The sequence below is a fragment of the Nyctereutes procyonoides genome, unplaced genomic scaffold, assembly GCF_905146905.1.
Source record: "Nyctereutes procyonoides isolate TBG_1078 unplaced genomic scaffold, NYPRO_anot_genome, whole genome shotgun sequence".
Classification (NCBI taxonomy): Eukaryota; Metazoa; Chordata; class Mammalia; order Carnivora; family Canidae; genus Nyctereutes; species Nyctereutes procyonoides.
The window spans coordinates 12,656,593-12,677,740 of NW_026575025.1; the positions used below are offsets into that span (position 1 = coordinate 12,656,593).

General features: G+C 39.2%; 2 protein-coding genes across 2 annotated transcripts in view; one reads left to right on the forward strand and one right to left on the reverse strand.

Moving 5' to 3' along the window:
• The window catches only part of ATL3 (atlastin GTPase 3), a 58,761-nt gene that overhangs the window by 30,410 nt on the left and 7,203 nt on the right, over positions 1–21,148 (forward strand). The window contains exons 6-10 of the mRNA XM_055312533.1: positions 5,884–5,940; positions 7,855–7,947; positions 8,866–9,004; positions 18,927–19,054; positions 19,674–19,730. Of these exons, the coding sequence (XP_055168508.1) occupies positions 5,884–5,940; positions 7,855–7,947; positions 8,866–9,004; positions 18,927–19,054; positions 19,674–19,730 (474 nt within the window). The remainder of the gene's footprint in view (positions 1–5,883; positions 5,941–7,854; positions 7,948–8,865; positions 9,005–18,926; positions 19,055–19,673; positions 19,731–21,148) is intronic.
• LOC129501412 (39S ribosomal protein L33, mitochondrial) lies at positions 6,339–6,825 on the reverse strand. The gene has a single exon (XM_055312544.1). It carries the CDS (start codon positions 6,790–6,792, stop codon positions 6,595–6,597), a length of 198 nt encoding a protein of 65 aa, XP_055168519.1. The 5' UTR covers positions 6,793–6,825; the 3' UTR covers positions 6,339–6,594.

Consider the following 21,148-nt stretch of genomic DNA (forward strand, 5'->3'; position numbering starts at 1 on the left):
CTTACAAGGAAACCAGTCCTGTTGGCTTAGGGCTCACCCTGATGACCTCATCTTAACATGATGACCTTGGTGCAGACCCTGATTCCAGTATGTTTCCTGGTGGAGATCCTCTCTTCAGTCTATGCCTTCTTCATAGAGGCTGAATTTAGCTCTATAAATTAGGAATATGATATCGGTGACTCTAGTAGTCTCTGTATTTTAACAGCGTATCCTTTATGAAATTAGAAATGATGCTGTTCTTGCCAAAAATTGGGCACTTTGGATAAGGCTGAAATCTCCCTTCCCCGTCCCCAGAGGTCACCACATATCATACCAGGTTTGAATATATCCTTCAAGTTCTTTTTCTTTGTAAACACATATATATCCCTGTAGGAAGTATAAAACGTGACAACAGGTCTTAGGCAAATCCTTTAAGACATACGTGTGTTTTGGAATTTGAAAGTTTTTGGATTTCAGATAGAAAATACGGTGCATATAATCAAGAGGTCAGGGACAGGAATGGGCAGTCAGGTAATACTTCCTAATGAAACATGTTACTGTTTCTGCAGTGGAAGCTATGACTGATGCATGAGATGGGATAAATAAAGCTTATTAAAAGCCTCACATCCGCTCAAGGCATGTTTTCCTTCATGTGATTTGCCACCTACCTTGGGTTTTTAGAGCTTTTTGGATTTCAGGATTACAGAGAGGAGAGATCCTGGGTTTTGTAGTTTTGTATGTGTGTTTCGGTTTTGTTTCTATATGGTATTTTATGTGTATTAAGTACTTTCTTTTTTCTTAAGCATCATTTTATTGTTTTAACAAAGTAATGTATATAGACACAGATTAAAAGTCAGTAGTGTTACGGTGTTTATAAAAAAATTAAAAATTAAAAATTAAAAAAAGAACATTCTTTGGATCTCCTATTTCTTTTCTTCAGAGGTAGTCACTTTGAGTTGTGTCTTCTGCTCTTTGCTTCTAAAGTTTTCAAGAACATACTTTTGGTCGTTCTGGGTTTTTACAATTGAAATAGCAATGACTTCTTTGTAAAATTAGGGCTTAGCATCTTTACTGCGCTCCCATTCTCACCCACAGCTTCCTTACCCTGTCCTTCCAATAGTTACAGCACAATTTTTGGCTATAAAAACTTTCACAGTTGCCTTATTATATGAGGATATTTATACTTCTCTTTCACTGAGGTTGCTTGTGAATTATGGTTGCACTTCTTGTAATGAATTACCTGTATCATGTTTTTTTTTTTTTAGTTTACTGTTCTGTGTGCTTGTCACTAATGTATCTCATGGGATAGACTCCTAAAACCTCTCAGTGTGGTCTTCATACTTCAGGTTCTTTCTTTCTCCTTGGGGAAGGCATCACTCCTGGGCACTTGGTTTTCCTTCTGTCCTCTGGACTGCCTCCTCTAGTCCTGGTGCACGGCAGTCCCACTGGCAATTTATTTCTTTTTTTATTAAAAATTTTACTATTTTTCCTTTGTGTTGAAAACATTTACTATCTCTTTGCAGTATTTTTAAGTATTAGAAGTAATACTTTGAAGTATTATTAACTATAGTCACCATGTTGTATGTTATATCCCCATGACATATATTTTATAGCTGGAAGTTTGTCCTTTTTTCTTTTTAAAGATTTTATTTTTAAGTGATGTCTATATCCAACATAGGGCTGGAACTCAAAACTCTGAGATCAGGAGTTGCATGCTCTTCTTACTGAGCTAGTCAGATGCCCCTGGAAGTTTGTACTTTTAACCTCTTTCATTTTTTTCCCCTATCCCCACTCCACCTCTCTATCCCTATGCTTGTTTTTAAGTGTTTAAAGTTTTTGTTTTTCAGATTCTGTATATGAGTGAGATCATATGGTGTTTACCTTTCTCTACTTTAGTTAAAACTTAGTATGATGTCCTCAAGGCCCATCCATATTATTGGAGATGGCAAGATTGCTTTCTTTTTTATGGCATATAATATTCCACTGAATATAGGCACCACATTTTTTGTTTCCATTCATCCATTGATGAACGTTTAGGTTACTTCCATATCATGGCATTTGTGAATAGGGTGCATTGACCATGGGGGTGCGTATGTCTTTTTGAGTTTTGTCTTTTTGAGTTTTCATTTCCTTCAAGTAATTACCCAGGAGTGGAATTGCTGGATCATGGTGGTTTTCATTTTAATTTTTTGAGGACCCTCCATACTGTTTTTTCATAATAGTTGTACCAGTTAAATTCCTGCCAACAGTAGATAAGTGTTGCCTTTTTGCCACATTCTTGCTGACACTTATTATTTCTTTTCCTTTTGATAAATATTCATTTTGATAGGTATGAGGTAACATGTCATTATGGTTTTTATTTTAATTTTCCTGGTGATTATTGATGGCGAGCATCTTTTCATGTACCCATTGGCCATCAGTATATCTTTCTTGGGAAAATGTCTGTTTAGATCCTCTGGCCATTCTTTAATTGGATTATGGGTTGTTAATTGTTTTTTATTTTTGGCTGTTGAGTTGTATGAATTCTTTATATAGTGTGGCTATTAACCCCTTATCTGATAAATGATTTTCAAATATTTTCTCTCACTGATAGGTTGCTTTTTCATTGTTAGTGTTTGTTTTGTTTTTGTTTTTGCTGTGCAGCTTTTTAATGTGATGTTGTTCCACTTGTTTAGTTTGGCTTTTGCTGCCTTTGCTTTTGTTGCCAAGTCCAAGAAATCATTGAGACCTGATGTCAAGGTGCTTACCACCTATGTTTTCTTTTTCTTTTTTTTTTTTTAATTTACAATAGTCATAGAGAGAGAGAGAGAGAGAGAGAGAGAGAGAGGCAGGCAGAGACACAGGCAGAGGGAGAAGCAGGCTCCATGCACCGGGAGCCTTGACGTGGGATTCGATCCCAGGTCTCCAGGATCGCGCCCTGGGCCAAAGGCAGGCGCCAAACCGCTGCGCCACCCAGGGATCCCCCACCTATGTTTTCTTCTAAAATTGTTAGGGTTTCAGGTTTTGGGTTCAAGTCTTTGATCCAATTTGAATTAATTTTTGTGCGTGGTGTAAGAAAGTGTTCCAGTTTCTTTCTTTGCATGTAGCTGTCCTGTTTTCCCAGTACCATTTATTGATGAGACTGTCCTTTCCTCATTGTATATTGCTGGCTTATTTGTCATAAAAGTCAATGATCATATAGGTATAGGTTTATTTCTGGGAGAATAGAAAGCTCTTTTGTTTATCCTCTTTCTCTTTTTTATTTAGTCTCCTTAATTCTAAACATTCTCCACTGGCTTTCTGAGAAAGGATAGAATGGATGTGTGGGAAATACCTTTTTTGAGTTCTTATAAGTCCGAGGATATTTGAATTTTACTCTAGAATTACAGGATAGAAATAACTTTCTTTCAGAATTGAGGGCATTGTTTCATTGCTTTCCAGCATCCAGTGTTGCTGCTGAAGTCCCACACCATCTGATTCCTGATCCTTTGTATGTGACTTTTTTCTCTCTGAAGCTTTTAAGATCTTCTTATTCTTGGCATGAATTTTCATGGTAATGTACCTTAACGTGGGCTTTTTCTTCATTCTTTATAAAGGCATCTCCTCAGAAAGAGATGTTGCAGCTGTTGCAACCAAGAAAAAACAGGATACTGTTAAAAAGCAACATTCAGAAAACAAAAGCTCGGAAATGAACACTATGTCAGTAAAATTGGGAACTTCAGTAGAGAAAGAGCTGGATACTAAATTGGAGAAAATCTCCCTGGCGGGCTGAATGAAAGGACAGAGCAGAAGACAAACCAGAAAGAGAGAGTGAAGCAGAGACAAAAGAGCAGGGTGGGGCAGGAGAATGAAGAGCAAAAAGGGAAGAGAGGAGCAGGAGAATGGGAGGGCATAGCAAACAAGGAGAAGTTAAGCATCAGTTCAGGAGAGGTTGCACCTGTTAATAATGAGGGGGGTGTTTTAGTAAAAGGTATAGAAAATGGAGGGAAAGAAATTAGAAAAGGAATAATATAAGATGATGTTTTAGAATTGAAGGACATAAGTTTTTGTCTCTTCTGCTAATAGCTTTTCTCAAAAGTCTGGTGTCCTTGGCCATATGTATTTAAGAATGAGCTGTTAAAAATCTGGGGGGAACGCCTGGATGGCTCAGCAGTTGAGCGTCTGCCTTTGGCTCAGGGCGTGATCCCCGAGTCCTGGGATCGAGTTCTGCATCTCCCCATATGGAGCCTGCTTCTTCTCCTCCTGCCTGTGTCTCTGCCTCTCTCTGTGTGTGTGTGTCTCTCATGAATAAATAAATAAAATCTTAAAAAAAAATCTGACTGGAACCTTTGAAGAGAGGGTGGGCCTTGTGTACTGGTTTGGGTCACAGTGAGGTGACTGGACAAGACTATTTGGGTATTTTGTTGCAACCCCTGAATGTCTGTATTTGCAGCCTATTCTTGGGCTGTCAGTTTCCCCAAAGAAGAATTCTTTAAACTCCTGCCTGGATGGGTAGAAGCTTGCTGTGGCTCCCATAGGATGAGAGGCTAAGGAGTCTCACTGTTCAGTATGTCGACTTTGACCTAAGTACCCATTTCCAGTAAGGTAGGGGACTTACCTTCTTCCTGTCGGCTGAGTTTTATATAAAGGTCTTAATTGTTTCTGATTCATTTCCTCCAGATAGTACACTTTTCATCTTCTGTGGGGACAGATAGAGGATTTGGAGTGCAGGGAGGGAGCAGGATCTGGGAGTGTAGGTGTTCTCTCCAAAGACTTGGAACCATTTCTTTAGTTGTTAGCCGCACTCCCTTACCCTCTCCTTCATGGTGACCAGAGCTTCTAATTTCTGAGCCTTTTGGGGACTGCTGAGAGAATCCACTTGTTTCTTTTTTGGTCCCTGCTTGTCACAGATAAGGCAGAGAAAGCCAAAACCTGAGATAGTTTTTCACTTGTCGGTTTTCCTTCCAGAGTGTTGACAACTCCTCTTTGTTGCCATATCATTTCTCATCCTCTTTGTCCTGTGTTCATAACTTTTAACTTTTAAACTTCATTTTGCTATATTTTTAGTGAGAGGCTTCATGAGGACATAGAGGTGAATGTACATAGAAATACTGACCTTAGAGAATTTGTTCATTTTGTCATTTGCGTGGCACTCTTGGTCTAGTACTCCTCTTGCTGCCAGAGATAGAGTAGTACAAACCTTCATGCCCTCCTGGAGAGTAAATTCTGGTAGTGAATTATCAAGATAAGTAAAGGTATAGCATGTTAGATAGTGAGATGGGTTAAGGAGAAATATTTTAAAGTTACAGGGTAAGAAGAATTGTGGGGAAACTTGTAATCTTTTGAGGTAGGCAGTCGGGAAGGCTTCTTTGGGAAGCCATTTGAGTAAAGGCCATAAAAAATGAGGGAGTGGATTGTGCAGTTATTTGGGGGGAGAAACTTACAGGCAGAAGGAGGAGTTAGAACAAGGGCTCTAAGGCAGCAGTGTGTGCAGCATATTTGAGGAAGAGCCAGGAGGGCCACTGGCCGGATCTTACCGCAAGGGATTGGCTTTTCTACTATGAGGTTGGAAGGTTTTAAGCAGAGGCATGATGTGATCTAACTGACCTCATAGCAGAGCCATCGTGGCTGCTGTACCGAGAGTAGTCTGGGGGACAGCAAAGGCCAAGGCAGGAGGACCAGTTAGGAAGCTGTTGTAATTTTCCAAGCCACATGGAAGCTGTGAGTGGTTGGATTCTGGGTTTGCTAATGAATTGGGATCTGGGTTATGAGGCAGAGGAATAACAGATTATTTTAAGGCTCTTGGCTCTCCAAGCTTTTGAAACTATAGAACTTTGGTCTCATAAATAGCATTGAGTCTATTGAATGAATTCTTAGCTAAACAGTAGCCGTAGACATACTTTAAATAATTTTAACTAACAAACCATTAACTCTTCTTTTTTAAAGCTCTTCACAGAATATGGTCGTCTGGCAATGGATGAAATTTTCCAAAAACCCTTCCAGGTAGAATGCTAACTATGAATGTAATTCATGTCTTTTGTTTTATTTTTGTTGTTGTTTTTTATTTTTTAAGGAGCGTATTTTTTTAAAGATTTATTTATTTATTTATTCATGAGAGACACAGGCAGAGGGAGAAGCAGGCTCCATGCAGGGAGCCTGATGAGGGTCTTGATCCCGGGACTCCAGGATCATGCCCTGGGCCAAAGGCAGGCGCTAAACCGCTGAGCCACCCAGGGATCCTGAGAGTATTTATTTTAGAGAGAGGATGCATGCAAGTTGGGGAAGGGCAGAAAGGGAGAGAGAGAATCTCAAGCAGACTCCTTGCTGAGTGGGGAGCCCCACATAAGCCTTGATCTCACAACCCTGAGATCATGACCTGAGTCAAACCAAGAGTTGGACCCTTTTTTTTATATTTTAATATTTTTTATTAAGGGCTATAAAAATATCCAGAAAGATAAATAAATGTGATGCAATGATATATGTCCTAATATGAAGAACTTTCAGTACATTATTTTTCTTCACAATGGCCTTCAAATCACAGGAGGCAGTGATTCCGTGCTATTTCCTCTTCTTTTATTACACACTGCAGAATTTCTGAATCAGTATCCCGCCCTTAGTTTTCTCATTTATAAATCAAATTCATTTTCAATCCATTGTTTAGAGGGAGCGTATTTTCTTCTGTTCCACAAAGAGGACTTTTGTTTTCACAATTGGGTCATAATGTAAGAGAGTGAGTTTCTCCCGTAGTCGGCTTCTCTTAGTGTTGAAGGAGTAACCTGTTCCAGCTTGGCTCAGCATTTTCACCAGAATGGTTTTTGACTTGCTCTTGGCAAAGGTGACCGCGGACAGGAACATGGTGACAACACCCCCGCAGTCTCCGAAACGGGCACAAAATCGCTCCCAAGAGTTGGATCCTTAACCAGCTGAGCCACCCAGGCAACTCTTATGTCTTTTTTTAGTTCAGAGGTCAGCAGACTGCAGCCCACAGGCCAGATAGGCTAGCAGCCTGTTTTTATATGACCTGTGAGTTGAGAATGGTTTTTATATTTTTAAGTGGTTGAAATCAGAAGAGTGATACTATTTCATGCCATGTGTGAATTAGCTGTGGACACTAACATTTAAATTTAGATAAAATGTTATTGGAACACAGCTACATTCATTTGTCCATAGCTGCTGCTTGTTACCACAGTCTAAAATACTTACTTAGGTCCTTTACAAAAGAGTTTTCTGGCCCCTGCTTTAGCTAATTGTTTCACAAGGATGAGAATGCATAGTAATCTCAATAACATTAAAGGAGTTTTAAGTATTACTATTTAATTTAGTTTTCCTTTCTAACATTAAAAGTAGACCTGATTTTATGATTAGCTGGTACCCTGTTATTTTCTTGTCCTTTACCACATTTTTTATACTTGCCTTCAGAGCAGAGCCTTGAATTTAACATCTCCTCAATCTCTTCCTTCTGCTCTTATCAACCCATGGGAACAAAAATAGCCAATAGGATATATTCATCTCACATTTGACTTATACATGTGCTTCTAGTGTTTATAAGGTTTCTAAGAAGAAACCTTTACAGAAGAAATAAATCCTTCACAATTTTTTGCCTCCTTTGAAGAAGCTGGCACTAAAGAAATATTTCAGCTTTTTTTTTTTTTTTTTTTTTTTTTTTTTAGGATTTTATTTATTTATTCATGGGAGACACAGGGGGGAAGAGAGAGAGAGAGAGGCAGAGACACAGGCAGAGGGAGAAGCAGGCTCCATGCAGGGAGCCTGATGTGGAACTCAATCCTGGGACTCCAGGATCACGCCCTGGGCCAAAGGCAGGAGCCAAATCGCTGAGCCACCCAGGGATCCCTCAGCTGTTATTTTGAAAATGCATTTATGCAGCTTTATAATATGTTCTTCTCTTTTCCTAAATAGACTCTAATGTTTCTGGTTCGAGACTGGAGTTTCCCTTATGAATACAACTATGGACTACAGGGAGGAATGTCCTTTTTGGATAAGCGTCTACAGGTTAGTAGAAATATAACCTTCTGAGGAATTACCTACAAGGAAAGTAGTGATAACTTTCTAATTTGCCTTTAGCCATAGTATTTAAAGCAGATCATGGAAAATTATATTAAGTGTGTTAAATATTTAGGCATATTACCACACTGCTAGTATTCATGTAGGAGCGCAGAGCCTGGGTATGTAGTGCACAGGAATTGCAAGGAAGGACTCTGGCTTCAAAGGACTTTTGAAGGACTCCTGACTGGCCCAAACTTTGCTTGTGGTTTCGTTTCACATTTTGCACCAGGTTCTATGTGTGTCTTTAGACTGGTGTATTCAGAACTTTAGTTCTGTTGTTGTTCTTCAAAATTCTCACTAGTTTTGGGGTAGATATAAACAGGCTTAACCTGTTCTCCAAAATTAAGGACAGGAGTCCTTTGTCGATCACTACTAACTAAAAAGATCTCCTTCATGCCCACAAACCTTCCCTTGTTCTTCTGAAATATTGTGCAATACTCTTTTTTTTTTTTTTTAAGATTTTATTTATTTATTCGTGAGAGAGACAGAAAGAGAGAGTCAGAGACACAGGCAGAGGGAGAAGCAGGCTCCATGCAGGGAGCCTGACGAGGGACTCCAGGCTCATGCCCTGGGCCAAAGGCAGGTGGTAAACAGCTGAGCCACTCTATACTCTTTTTTTTTTATAGATCCCCTATACTCTTTTTTAAAAAACTCTATAGTCCTGTTCTTTGATAGCTATAGAAGCCAAACCACGGTTAATCAAATGGATGCAATTATTGCTTCTAGGGTTTTGAGTTTTCTCATTGGACAAAACAGGTGGCTATAATTCATCAGAGTTGGGAAATCTTTCCTTTGTCCTATACTAGTGGTTCCTAGTGAAGAAAAACAAATGGTCCTTTGTAAATTGTTGGTCATCTTTGGCAGGTAAAAGAACATCAACATGAAGAAATTCAGAATGTCCGAAATCACATTCACTCATGTTTCTCCAATGTCACCTGCTTTCTCCTACCACATCCAGGACTCCAGGTGGCCACAAGCCCTGACTTTGATGGGAAATTGAAAGGTATGTTACAAATGATGTTATTTTAGACCTGTGATTCCATCTTTGGAATTAAATAGTGACCAAAAATTGTCAGTTATAAATTCAGCTAATGCTTGAGAAGAATAGCATGTTCTCTTAGAGAGAATGGTATTTAGAGTCCACTTCAGTTTCTGCTTCTGCCTTACTGTGAGACCATTAGAGTTTACCTTAATTTTTCCATCTGAAATGAGCTTTGTAAGAGGCATGTTGTGATTGTTGGTGTACAAGAGATAAAAGCGCTAAATGAAGGAGCACTAAACATTGGTCAGCTGATATTTATCAAGTACAGTTAACTTCCCAAAGGAAGGTAAGGTGATGCACAGCATGGCTATGTGTTTTCATTTTCTTTGTGGTTAATTAGCACAGAGCCTGTTACTGAGTCATGTGTGAACATCAGGACTCTTGGATTCCGTTATCTTATTTTCAGTCCTTATTCATTAAGACCTTAAGTCATTTAATACTTAGCCCTCAGTTTACACTTGTGAAACTAGCACTTTGTTTTGTTTTTATTATTATTATTATTTATTTACTTATTTATTTATTTATTCATTCATTCATTCATTCATTCATTCATTCATTCATTCGAGACACAGAGACCTAGGTAGAGGGAGAAGCAGGCTTCTGCAGAGAGCCTGATGTGGGACTTGATCCCAGGACCCTGGGACGCAGATCTTCAACCACTGAGCCACCCAGGTGCCCTAAACTAGCACTTTGCTTTATAAACTTATCTGAGCTGTTCAGGTTCCCGCAAAGTAGCAATAAAAATAGCTCCCATTTCTGGAGGCTCTGCTATACTCCCCGCTGTCCATATGTTGGGGCTTCTGTAACAGTGCCATATTCTGGGTGGCTTATAAACAACAGAAATCTAGTTCTTATGCTTCTGGAGGCTAGAAGTCCAAGGTCAGAGTGCCAGCATGGTCAGGTGTTTTTCTGCTATTAGACTTCTGGTGGTATCCTCGTGTGGTGGAAGGGCTAGGGAACTGGGTCTCTTTTATAAGCCTGCTAGTGCCATTTACAAGGGCGCTAGCCTCATGGCCTAATCACCTCTTAGAGGTCCTACCTGCTAATACCATAGCCTTTAGGGGTTAGGGTTTCCACATACACATTTAGTGGGGATGCAAACATTCAGACCACAGGAGCACCAATGCTGTGCTGGTTTACTTTCCTACGTCATATTCTCAGTGCTTCCATAAGCTGGTACCATCCTTTCCTTTCTCTGACAAATGAAGAAACTGGCTTAGGAAAGTTTAGGAACTGCTCAAAGCACTCTGCTAATGAGTGCGGGGGCAGAGATTCACATCTGTTTTGTTTGTTTGCCTCTCTCTCTCTGTGTGTCTCTCATGAATAAATAAATAAATAAATCTTAAAGAAATTTCACTTTTATTTTATTTTATTTTATTTTTTTTTAATTTTTTTTTATTTTTATTTTATGATAGTCACACACAGAGAGAGAGAGGCAGAGACACAGGCAGAGGGAGAAGCAGGCTCCATGCACCGGGAGCCCGACGTGGGATTCGATCCCGGGTCTCCAGGATCGCGCCCTGGGCCAAAGGCAGGCGCCAAACCGCTGCGCCACCCAGGGATCCCCAAATTTCACTTTTATTATGTCATTCCAGGAAATAGGAAGAACTTGTTTTCTAACCCCAACTTCTGAAATTGTGTATCACTGTTGGGTGTGCATATTGTATCTGTTTCCTAGGACTGCTGTTACAAACCACCATACACTGGGCAGTTTAGGACACCAGAAATTTACTGCTTAAAAATTCAGGAGACCAGAATTGTGAAATCATGGTGTCAGCATTGATTGCTTCTGGAGGAAGGAGATTCTCTTCTCTGAAGAGAATCTGTCCCCTGCTTCTCTTGTAGCTTCTGAGGTTTGCTGGCAGGCCTTGGCATCCTTTGGCTTGGAGCTGCGTGTGTCACTCTGGTCTCTTTCATTACATGGCTGCCTTCTTTCTGTGTGTCTCTGTGTGTTCTCTCCTAAGTACACCATTGTTTAGATTTAGATTACCCCGTAATCCAGTATGATCTCAACTAGTTATATCTGTAATTTCCAAGTAAGGTCATGTCCTGAGATTCCAGGAGGACATGCATTTTGAGAAGATACTGTTCAGTCCTGTATGTATTTAAAAATTATGGGGACACCTGAGTGGATCAGTGGTTGAGCATCTGTGTTCAGCTCAGGACGTGATCCTGGGGTCCTGGGATTGAGTCTCACATCGGGTTCCTTGCATAGAGCCTGCTTCTCCTCCCTCTTCCTACGCCTCTGCCCCTCTCTCCATGTCTCATGAATAAAGTGTCTCATAAATAAAATTATTATTATTATTATTTAAATTTTTGCTCATTATCAGAAACTGTTTATTTTATTTTTTTAAAAAGATTTTATTTGGGATCCCTGGGTGGCGCAGCGGTTTGGCGCCTGCCTTTGGCCCAGGGCGCGATCCTGGAGACCCAGGATCGAGTCCCACATCGGGCTCCCGGTGCATGGAGCCTGCTTCTCCCTCTGCCTATGTCTCTGCGCCTCTCTCTCTCTCTCTCTCTGTGACTATCATAAATAAATAAAAATTAAAAAAAAAAGAAAGTATTAAAAGATTTTATTTATTTATTCATAGGGACACAGCTAGAGAGAGAGGCAGAGACACAGGCAGAGGGAGAAGCAGGCACCATGCAGAGAGCCCGACGTGGGACTCGATCCCAGGTCTCCAGGATCACACCCGGGGCTGCAGGCGGCGCTAAACCGCTGTGCCACCGAGGCTGCTCTCATAAATAAAATTAAATAAAATTGGGATGCCTGGGTGGCTCAGCGGTTGAGCCATCTGCCTTTGGCTCAGGGTGTGATCCCGGAGTCCCAGGATCAAGTCCCACATCAGGCTTCCTAGATGGAGCCTGCTTCTTCCTCTGCCTATGTCTCTGCCCCTCTGTCTTTCATGAATAAATAAATAAAATCATTAAAAAAAAAAAAGTATGAACAGCTTTCAGCTTTTTTTTTTTAATTTTTAAAATTTATTTATTCATCAGATACACAGAGAGAGGGAAAGAGAGGCAGAGACACAGGGAGAGGGAGAAGCCGGCCATGCAGGGAGCCTGACATGGGACTCAATCCAGGTTTCCAGGATTATGCCCTGGGCCAAAGGCGGGCACCAAACTGCTGAGCCACCCAGGGATCCCCATAAACAGCTTATCCGTAAATATTCAGTGTGCTGATTTTACTATTGTATTTATAATAGGGAACAAATTATGTATAAGGAGCTATTAGTCTCATAATTATGTACTGTTTGCTTCCCTTATTCATCATTGAACTTTAAAACACATTTATGGGGTTAAAATCTTACTCTTTTACATGAAAATGAAGTCCCATAGGAAGAAGTACAAATGGTCAGTATATACTCATGAAAATACATGTAGCATCACACTAATTGAGAAAGTGCAAGTTTATTGGTACAAATTCATTGTTTTTATAGATAATTTTCAGAATTTAAAATGTTTATATCCTTTCATCCAGTATTTCACTTTTAACACTTTTAAGAAAGTATCTTAAGGAACTGTCCAAATAAGTAGGTAAAAATATATGGATAATGATATATTTTTACTGTAGCATTATTATAATAGGGAATAATTAGAAACAACTTAAATGAGTGTTTTTGAAAGATTGGTTAAATTATGGTACATTTGCACTTTTAAAAGTTTATTTTAAAAGTTATTTAAAGTTTTTTGTTTTAAGAGAGCAGGGAGAAAGGAGAGAGAGAATCCCAGGCAGACTCCATGCTTTGTGTGGAGCCAAACACAGGGCTCAGACTCATGACCCTGAGATTATGACCTGAGCTGAAATCAAGAGTCAGATGCTTAACTGACTGAGCCACCCAGGCACCCCTTCCTAGATAGATAGATGGATCTATCTGTGTTTGCATAGATGTCTGACATATTAAATGTAAAAAAGTTGCATAGTAGCATATGTTGCGTGATCCTATTTATTTAAAAATATATTTATCATTATGTTTTTATTTTTAAAAATTATTTATTTGAGAGAGAGAGCAGAGCATGTGAGATCATGAATGGGGGGGTGGTAGGGTTAGAGAGAGAGGGAGGAGAAGCAGGCTGTCTGCTGAGCAGAGAGTCAGACTTGGGGCTTGATCCCAGGACCCTGAGATCATGACCTGAGCTGAAGGCAGACACTTAACTGACTGAGCCACACAGGCGCCCCTAAATCTTTTATTTTAAAAACAATTATATTGGGATCCCTGGGTGGCGCAGCAGTTTGGTGCCTGCCTTTGGCCCAGGGTGCGATCCTGGAGACCCGGGATCGAATCCCACGTCGGGCTCCTGGTGCATGGAGCCTGCTTCTCCCTCTGCCTATGTCTCTGCCTCTCTCTCTCTCTGTGTGACTATCATAAATTTTAAAAAAATATATTTAAAAACAATTATATTGGGCTGCCTGGGTGGTTCAGTCAGTTAGCCGTCTATCTTTAGCTCAGGTCATGATCTCGCGGTCTTGGGATCGAGCTCTGCATCTGGCTCTCTGCTCAGTAGTGGGTCTGTTCTCCCTCTCCCTCTGTGATCTTTCTCACTTTTGGTCTCTCTCAAATAAATAAAATCTTTAAAAAATAATAAAAATTTTTTAATTTGAAAAATAAAAATTTCCTCTTTTGCTTTATTTAAAAATATATTTATATTCTGCCTTGTGTGTCAATTTTAGGAACTATAGTCCTTAGGATTGTTCATAAAGAATTTTTATTAGCTCTGCAAAGGTTTGTGTACTTTCTAGAGGCTTTGCAGATGACTATTTTGTAATTTTAGGGAACCTTTTAAACAGGGTATTAAAGGGTTTTGAGTGAAGCATATATTGGAGCTAAATAGCAAATAGTTGGTGACTTGTAGTATTTGGCAAGTACTTGATTGAGAACCACATAAACTTTCTTGTGGGGGACGTAAATAGAGCTGATGTATTTTTCAGAATTAAAGAAAATGCCTACATGTTGTCTCTTCTTAAGTATATACTTGTATGATGACTTAGGTTGAGATCCTGCAAGCCCATTCCATATAACACAGAAAAGACAACAGTAGCTTGAGAGCAGTTAGGGCTAATTTGTAGGAAGACCTTAATGTAATTACTTTAGAACATCTGAATTTAATAAAAGCTACATTTTCTACAAATGTTCTCCTGAATACTCAGGAATTATTTTAGTGATTTTATTTTACGATATATGTATGTGTGTGTATATATATATTTTTTTTTTTCAAAGAATGACCATTTATTCAGAGGTGAACACTTGCCAAACACAGTCTTAGTTTTGATATAATCGCTTCTCCCTCTGCCTGTGTCTCTGCCTCTCTCTCTGTGTCTCTCATGAATAAATAAATCTTAAAAAAAAAACAAAACCAAACAAACAAAAAACTGAGTATTGGAACAATCTGTGGTGTCTAGATTATGCCAGTTCCTGAGTGAAATATTTTTGAAGCTCTTAGTCTTTCAGTATGATAAAAGTTGAAACCATAAAAACAGGCTTTTTTTTTTTTTGAATAGGTAATACATTCACATGTTTAAAATCCCAAAAAGGATTAGAAAGTATTTAGTGAGAAGTTAGTCTCTCTTCTATTTTTTTAGGCTTCCAGAGTTTCTTTAGGATGTGCAAGCAAATATGAATATACACAGAATAGCATAGTATGTACACTATTTTATTGTCTTTCAATCTAAGTTATAAGGAATTTATCCCACTTTTTTCTTGAAATTTAGTAGTTTCATTTTTCACATTATAATTTATGATTGAGTTTAGATCCATCTTATTTTCTGAGTGGCTACCCATTTGTCCCTAAAGTATTTATTGAATAGTCCAACTTCCCCCACTGGTTGAAATATCACCTTTAGCATATATTAAGCCACTAATCAATGTGTAATATGGGGATTAATCCCTTTTAAAAATTGGTAAAGGCCGTACTTTGGCGCCATCCTGAGGAGATACAGAATTAAGAGTATCTGGATAGGAGATTGGTACCCATTTACTTAGGTAGGACAGATCAAAAAAACCCAAAAATTTTTTCAGTGTCATGAGATCTTATAATCAGTTATTTAAGATGGGGTGGGAATTGGTGGAGATGAAAAGTACGTGTTATTATTTAGAGAGAAATACCATGTGGGTTTTAATTTATGAGGCGTAAATAAATTCTAAGTAGATTACAGACTTAAATTATAAAAATTAAAGCATGGGGGAAATTTTAATTTTATTAGATCTCTGGAATTGAGGAAGAACTCTTTAAAATTATGAAGAATAAGATTGTCAGGGAAAAGTGATATAGATTTGAATACTTAATAATTTATGCCTATTTAAAAACAAACTGGAGAAAATGTTTCAGTGATTATAGTACACATTAGGATAGCATTTTTTTTTTTTGAAGAGTGACTATATTATAAGATACAAGTCCCTGATAAAGGTAAAGGAAATTAGCTGATGAACCAGTATGGGAGAAAGTTTGGTCCAGCTAGCAATAACAGATACGAAAGCAAATTAAAATAATGAGCTACTGTTAAATTTTAAAATATACTATTAGGTATCCAAAAGAATGCAAAAGTATTGTGTATATAAAAGAATACCTAGAACTTATATAGATAAGGTGTAAAACCTCAGGGTGCCCGGGTGGCTCAGTTGATTAAGTGTCTGCCTTTGTTTGGGTCATGATCCTGGGGTCCTGGGATCAAGCCCTACATTGGGCTCCCTGCTCAATAGGAAGTCTGCTTCTTTCCCTCTGCTCCCCCTCCTGGCTCATGCTCATTCTGTCTCTCATTCTTGTTTTAAAATAAGTAAAGTCTTTTTAAAAAGTACAAAATGTCAGGGCACCCGGGTGGCTCAGTGGTAAGCATCTGCCTTTGGTTCAGGGCGTGATCCTGGGGTCCTGGGATTGAGTCCCACATCAGGCTCCCACAGGGAGCCTGCTTCTCTCTCTGCCTGTGTGTGTCTACCTCTCTCTCTCTCTGTCTTTCATGAATAAATAAAATCTTTAGAAAAAAGTATAAAATGTCCAATGGAATATTACTCAGCCATTAGAAATGACAAATACCCACCATTTGCTTCAACGTGGATAGAACTGGAGGGTATTATGCTGAGTGAAGTAAGTCAATCGGAGAAGGACAAACATTATATGTTCTCATTCATTTGGGGAATATAAATAATAGTGAAAGGGAATATAAGGGAAGGGAGAAGAATTGTGTGGGAAATATCAGAAAGGGAGACAGAACATAAAGACTCCTAACTCTGGGAAACAAACTAGGGGTGCTGGAAGGGGAGGGGGGGTGGGGGGGAGTGGGTGACGGGCACTGAAGGGGGCACTTGACGGAATGAGCACTGGGTGTTATTCTGTATGTTGGCAAATTGAACACCAAAAAAATAAATTATTAAAAAAGAAAAAAGTATAAAATGTCATATAAACATCATGAACATATTACTCGACTTAATATCTAGAACCAGAATTGGCAAATTTTTTCTGTAATGGACCAGATAGTAAATATTTTAGGCTTTGTGGACCATTTTAATTACTCAGCTTTGCTGTTGTAGCAAGAAAGCAGCTGAAGACAATGCGTAAATGAAGACATGGTTGTGTTCAACAAAACTGTATTTACAATTTTAGTTAGCAGGCCATAATTTGCCTAAGGGTTGTAGTTTGCCCATTCTGTTGTCTAGAACATTACCAGTACTATTTCTTATACCTATGTGGTTCTTCCCTATCCCTTCTCCCTCCTGCCTCCCACAAAAATAACCACTATTCTAAATTTTGCTTATTTTGCCTTTGGATTTTTTTTTTTTTAAGATTTTATTTGTTTATTTATTTAAGAGAGAGTGAGTGTGTGAGAGAGCACGCGTAAGGGGAGGGACAAAGGGAGAGGGAGAAGCAGACTCCCTATTGAGCAAGGAGCCTGATACAGGGCTCTATCCCAGGACCCCGGGCTGAAGGACGCTTAAATGACTGAGCCGCCCAGGTGCCCTTTGCCCTTGAATTTTTTAAAAAAATCATTACTTGTGTTTGAATCACTTAGTCTGTTGATAAGTTTTTAAAATTTTGAACATATAAAAAATAGTATGTGGCCAACTTGTATTTTCATTGAGTGTTTGATTTTTTTTATTTAAAACATTTTTAAGGATTTATTTGTTTGTTTTTTAAAGATTTTATTTATTTATTCATGAGAGGCAGAAGCAGGCAGAGGGAGAAGCAGGCTCCATTCAGGAAGCCCGATGTAGGACTCTATCCCAGGACTCCAGGATCATGGCCAGAGCTGAAGGCAAATGCTAAACCACTGAGCCACCCAGCGTCCCCAGGATTTATTTATTTTAGAGAGAGAGCCTGCAGTCAGGGTGAGGGGTAGAGGGAGAAGGCAAGAAAGGATCTCAAGTAGACTCTGTGATAAGTGGGGAGCCCAACATGGGGCTTGATCTCATGACCTGAGCCAAAAATCGAGAGTCGGATGCTCAACTGACTGAGCTACCCAGGTACCCCTTAGTGTTTTATTTCTGAGATTATCTGTATTACAGTGTGTAGTTTAGTTCACTCATTTTCATTGTAGTATAATTATGGCTTCCGTGAATATAACAGAGTTTATTTATTCTTGATGGAATGTGAACTTTTCCAGTTCACATTACTATTATGAACATTGCTGCTGTGGATATTCTAGTTTATATGGGTATATGGGAGTCTCCCAAAGGTATGTGCTTTATTTTATTTATTTTTTTTAAGGGTATGTGCTTTAAAAGCAGAATTGCTGGATATTAGAATTTGTATATTTTTAAAAAAGATTATATTTATTTATTCATGAGAGACACACAGAGAGAGGCAGAGACATAGATAGAGGGACTTGATCCCAGGACTCCATGATCACGCCCTGGGCTGAAGGCAGACCTCAATCACTGAGCCACCCAGGCATCCCAGAATTTGTATATTTTCACCTTTACTGTATAATGCTAAATTGTTTTCTGAAATGATGCTTCCAATTTATGTTTTCTTCATCAGTGTATAGAGAAATTCCCATTGATCCATATCCTAGGCAATGCTCAGTGTGATCAGACATCTAGTTTTTGCCAAATTAGTGATATAAAATAGTATGTCATTGTGGCATTAAATAGCATTTCTTTGGTTACTAATAGGATTAACTATCTTTTCATATATTTATTTACATTCATGCTTTCTTTGCTCTGCAGTTCCTATTCATGCCTGTTAAGTTTTAGATTGGGTTTGTCTTTATCTGCAGTGTATAGATCCTCTATGTGTATTTTAAGATAGAAACCTTTGTTAGTTGTATGTTACAGATATCTTCTCCCATCTTCTGTCTTGTCTTTTTTTTTATGGTGCCTTGGTTTTAATGTGGTTAAATTCATTCACGTTTGATTTTATGTATTGCTTGAGTCTTGTTTTAGAAAATCCTTTCCTTTCTCCAGAAATATACCTACATACAGGTGCTTCTACTTATTTTAACATTAAAAAAAATGAACAATAGAAAAGCAAATGGATGATGAGTAGTAATTGCTAATGAATTCAAGTGGGAGTGTGAAGGTATGGCAAGGGAGAGAGGACTTGAGGGGTTGATAATTTGTTTTTTTTTTTGATGACTGTATTAGTAAAATTCCTTAAAAATGAGATTTCTTGAAAGGCTATCAAGTAGACTAAATCCCCCAGGATGAAAACCAGGGGAAGGATATTCTCCACTTTCTATTCTGGACTAAGCAGCTCTTAATCACGAGGACAGAAGGGAGGAGACAGTAAAGATACGTGCAGACAGAGGTCATGGGTGGCAGAAGGTGCCAGACACAGTTGGGACCTTCCCTCCCCTCACTTTGAACTGGCAGATGTTGAAACATTTTATACTCTGCTTGGTTGAACAAGTCTGTCTAGCTGACTGTTTTCTTCTTCATGGTCTTGTGAACAGATATTGCCAGTGAATTCAAAGAGCAGCTTCAGACCCTGATACCATTTGTATTAAACCCAGCTAACTTAATGGAGAAGGAGATCAATGGCTCCAAAGTCACCTGTCGGGGGCTACTAGAATATTTTAAGGTAAATATGGGTTTTAATTGTCAGAATATTTGACTTTTGGTAAAACTGATCTAGGTTGTAAACTAACTTGGATTTTACTATTTTAAAGCTTAGGGATGATTGTCATGGGGGAGATATTGAGAGGCATTTTCAGAGCCTTCAGTGTCCTTCCAGGAGTGGGCCACTGGGTGGCAGTATCGGTCTAAGAACCAAATGGATGTTCTTTGCACTTTCTTAGAGGAGTAATTACTGTGGCTAAAGGAAGATTGTTCCTCAAGGAAGATGGTGTGGACAGGAGGTGGTTAGGAAGTTGCTGTGAGTAGGAGGAGACGGCACCTAGATGTGACATGACTACCTCAAGGCGGATGGTCACTGTGCCCACAGGTAGTGGTGAGGCCAGTGTGCATGGGGAATCTGGTGGGACTCCTAGCCTTGGTAGTCTCGTGCTGCTTGAGAACATATTTAGTTAACTAAAAACGCTAACATGCACTCAAAGGTGTGTTGTGTTTTTGCTAATTCCTGGGTGTTGATCTAGGTCTTTAGGAAAATGCAGTTGTATAGTCACTTTCTGTAACTTAAAGTATGATTAAATGTGACAGAATCACATTTTTCATGAGTGTTTTTATGTTTCTATTATAAGGCATATATTAAAATTTATCAAGGAGAAGATCTGCCTCATCCCAAATCCATGCTTCAGGTAAGCAATTCTTTGACATCCTAAATGATACTGTTTGATTACTTGTTGACCCATGCACAAGCAGCAGCATCCTTTAAGAAGGGAATGCAGGGTACCTGAGTGGCTCAGTCAGACATCTGACCCTTGATTTTGGCTTAGGTCATGATCTCATGGTCCCGAGATTGAGCCCCTAGTAGGGCTCTGCACTCAGCGGGGTGGTCTACTTGAGAATTCTCCCTCTCCCTCTCCCTCTTCCTCTGCCCCTCCCCCCACTCATGCACACGCACTCTCTCTCTCAAAAAAAAAAAATAGATTAATAAATCTTTAAAAAAGAAAAAAAAGGAGAATGCTGTTGCTCTCCCTGCCTGTTAATGCTGAAGTGTGTTAATTTTTAGTACATTTTTCACCATTGTTACTGCCTTCTGGGTGTTAAATACAGAGTTAAAGCAGAAGGGCTCCTCACTGGGACTATATCCCACTAAACATACTGTGGGTAGAACAGGCCCAGTTATATATTTAAATTTTTGTTTATTTATTCATGAGAGACAGGCACAGGCAGAGGGAGAAGTAGGCTCCATGCAGGGAGCCTGACATGGGACTCGATCCAAGGTCTCCAGGATCACACCCTGGGCTGAAGATGGCACTAAACTGCAGAGCCACCCGGGCTTCCCCAGGCCCAGTTATCTTAAGCAAATTATTTTCCTGTTATCTGCTGTCTACTTTAGTAGAACATGTCCTGACATACTTATTTACTACTTACTGGTCAGGTTTTTTATTTTCAATGACTTTTATTTTCAACATTTTGCTATTTTCAAGATGTCATTTTGATAAAACATCATAATTTCTGACTTTCTTTTTTTTTTTTAAAGATTTTATTTATTCATGAGATACACAGAGCGGGGGGCGGGGCAGAGACATAGGCAGAGGGAGAAGCAGGTTCCACGCAGGGAACTTGACATGGGACTTGATCCTGGGTCTCCAGAATCATGCTCTGGGCTGAAGGCGGCGCTAAACCGCTGAGTCATCCAGGCTGCCCAATTTCTGACTTTTATGTGCAGAACATAAAGCCATTTACTGCCAGATATTTATTTCTTTAAATTTTTTTTTTTTTATTAAGGAAATCTCAATGTGATTGTTTTTCACTCCCCACCAAGGTTGCCTTAGTTCCTCCAAATTTTAAGTTTTTTATTTATTTATGATAGTCACAGAGAGAGAGAGAGAGAGAGAGAGGCAGAGACATAGGCAGAGGGAGAAGCAGGCTCCATGCACCGGGAGCCCGACGTGGGATTCGATCCCGGGTCTCCAGGATCGCGCCCTGGGCCAAAGGCAGGCGCCAAACCGCTGTGCCACCCAGGGATCCCTATTTATTTCTTTAGTAGCAAAGCATTTTCTCAAAGGAAGCTAGAGTTTAAAATTCATATAAAGATAAATGTTTTCTT

Coding starts and splice junctions, on each gene's coding strand:
- LOC129501412 (XM_055312544.1), bottom strand. CDS start 6,792: ATGTTCCTGTCCGCGGTCACCTTTGCCAAGAGCAAGTCAAAAACCATT.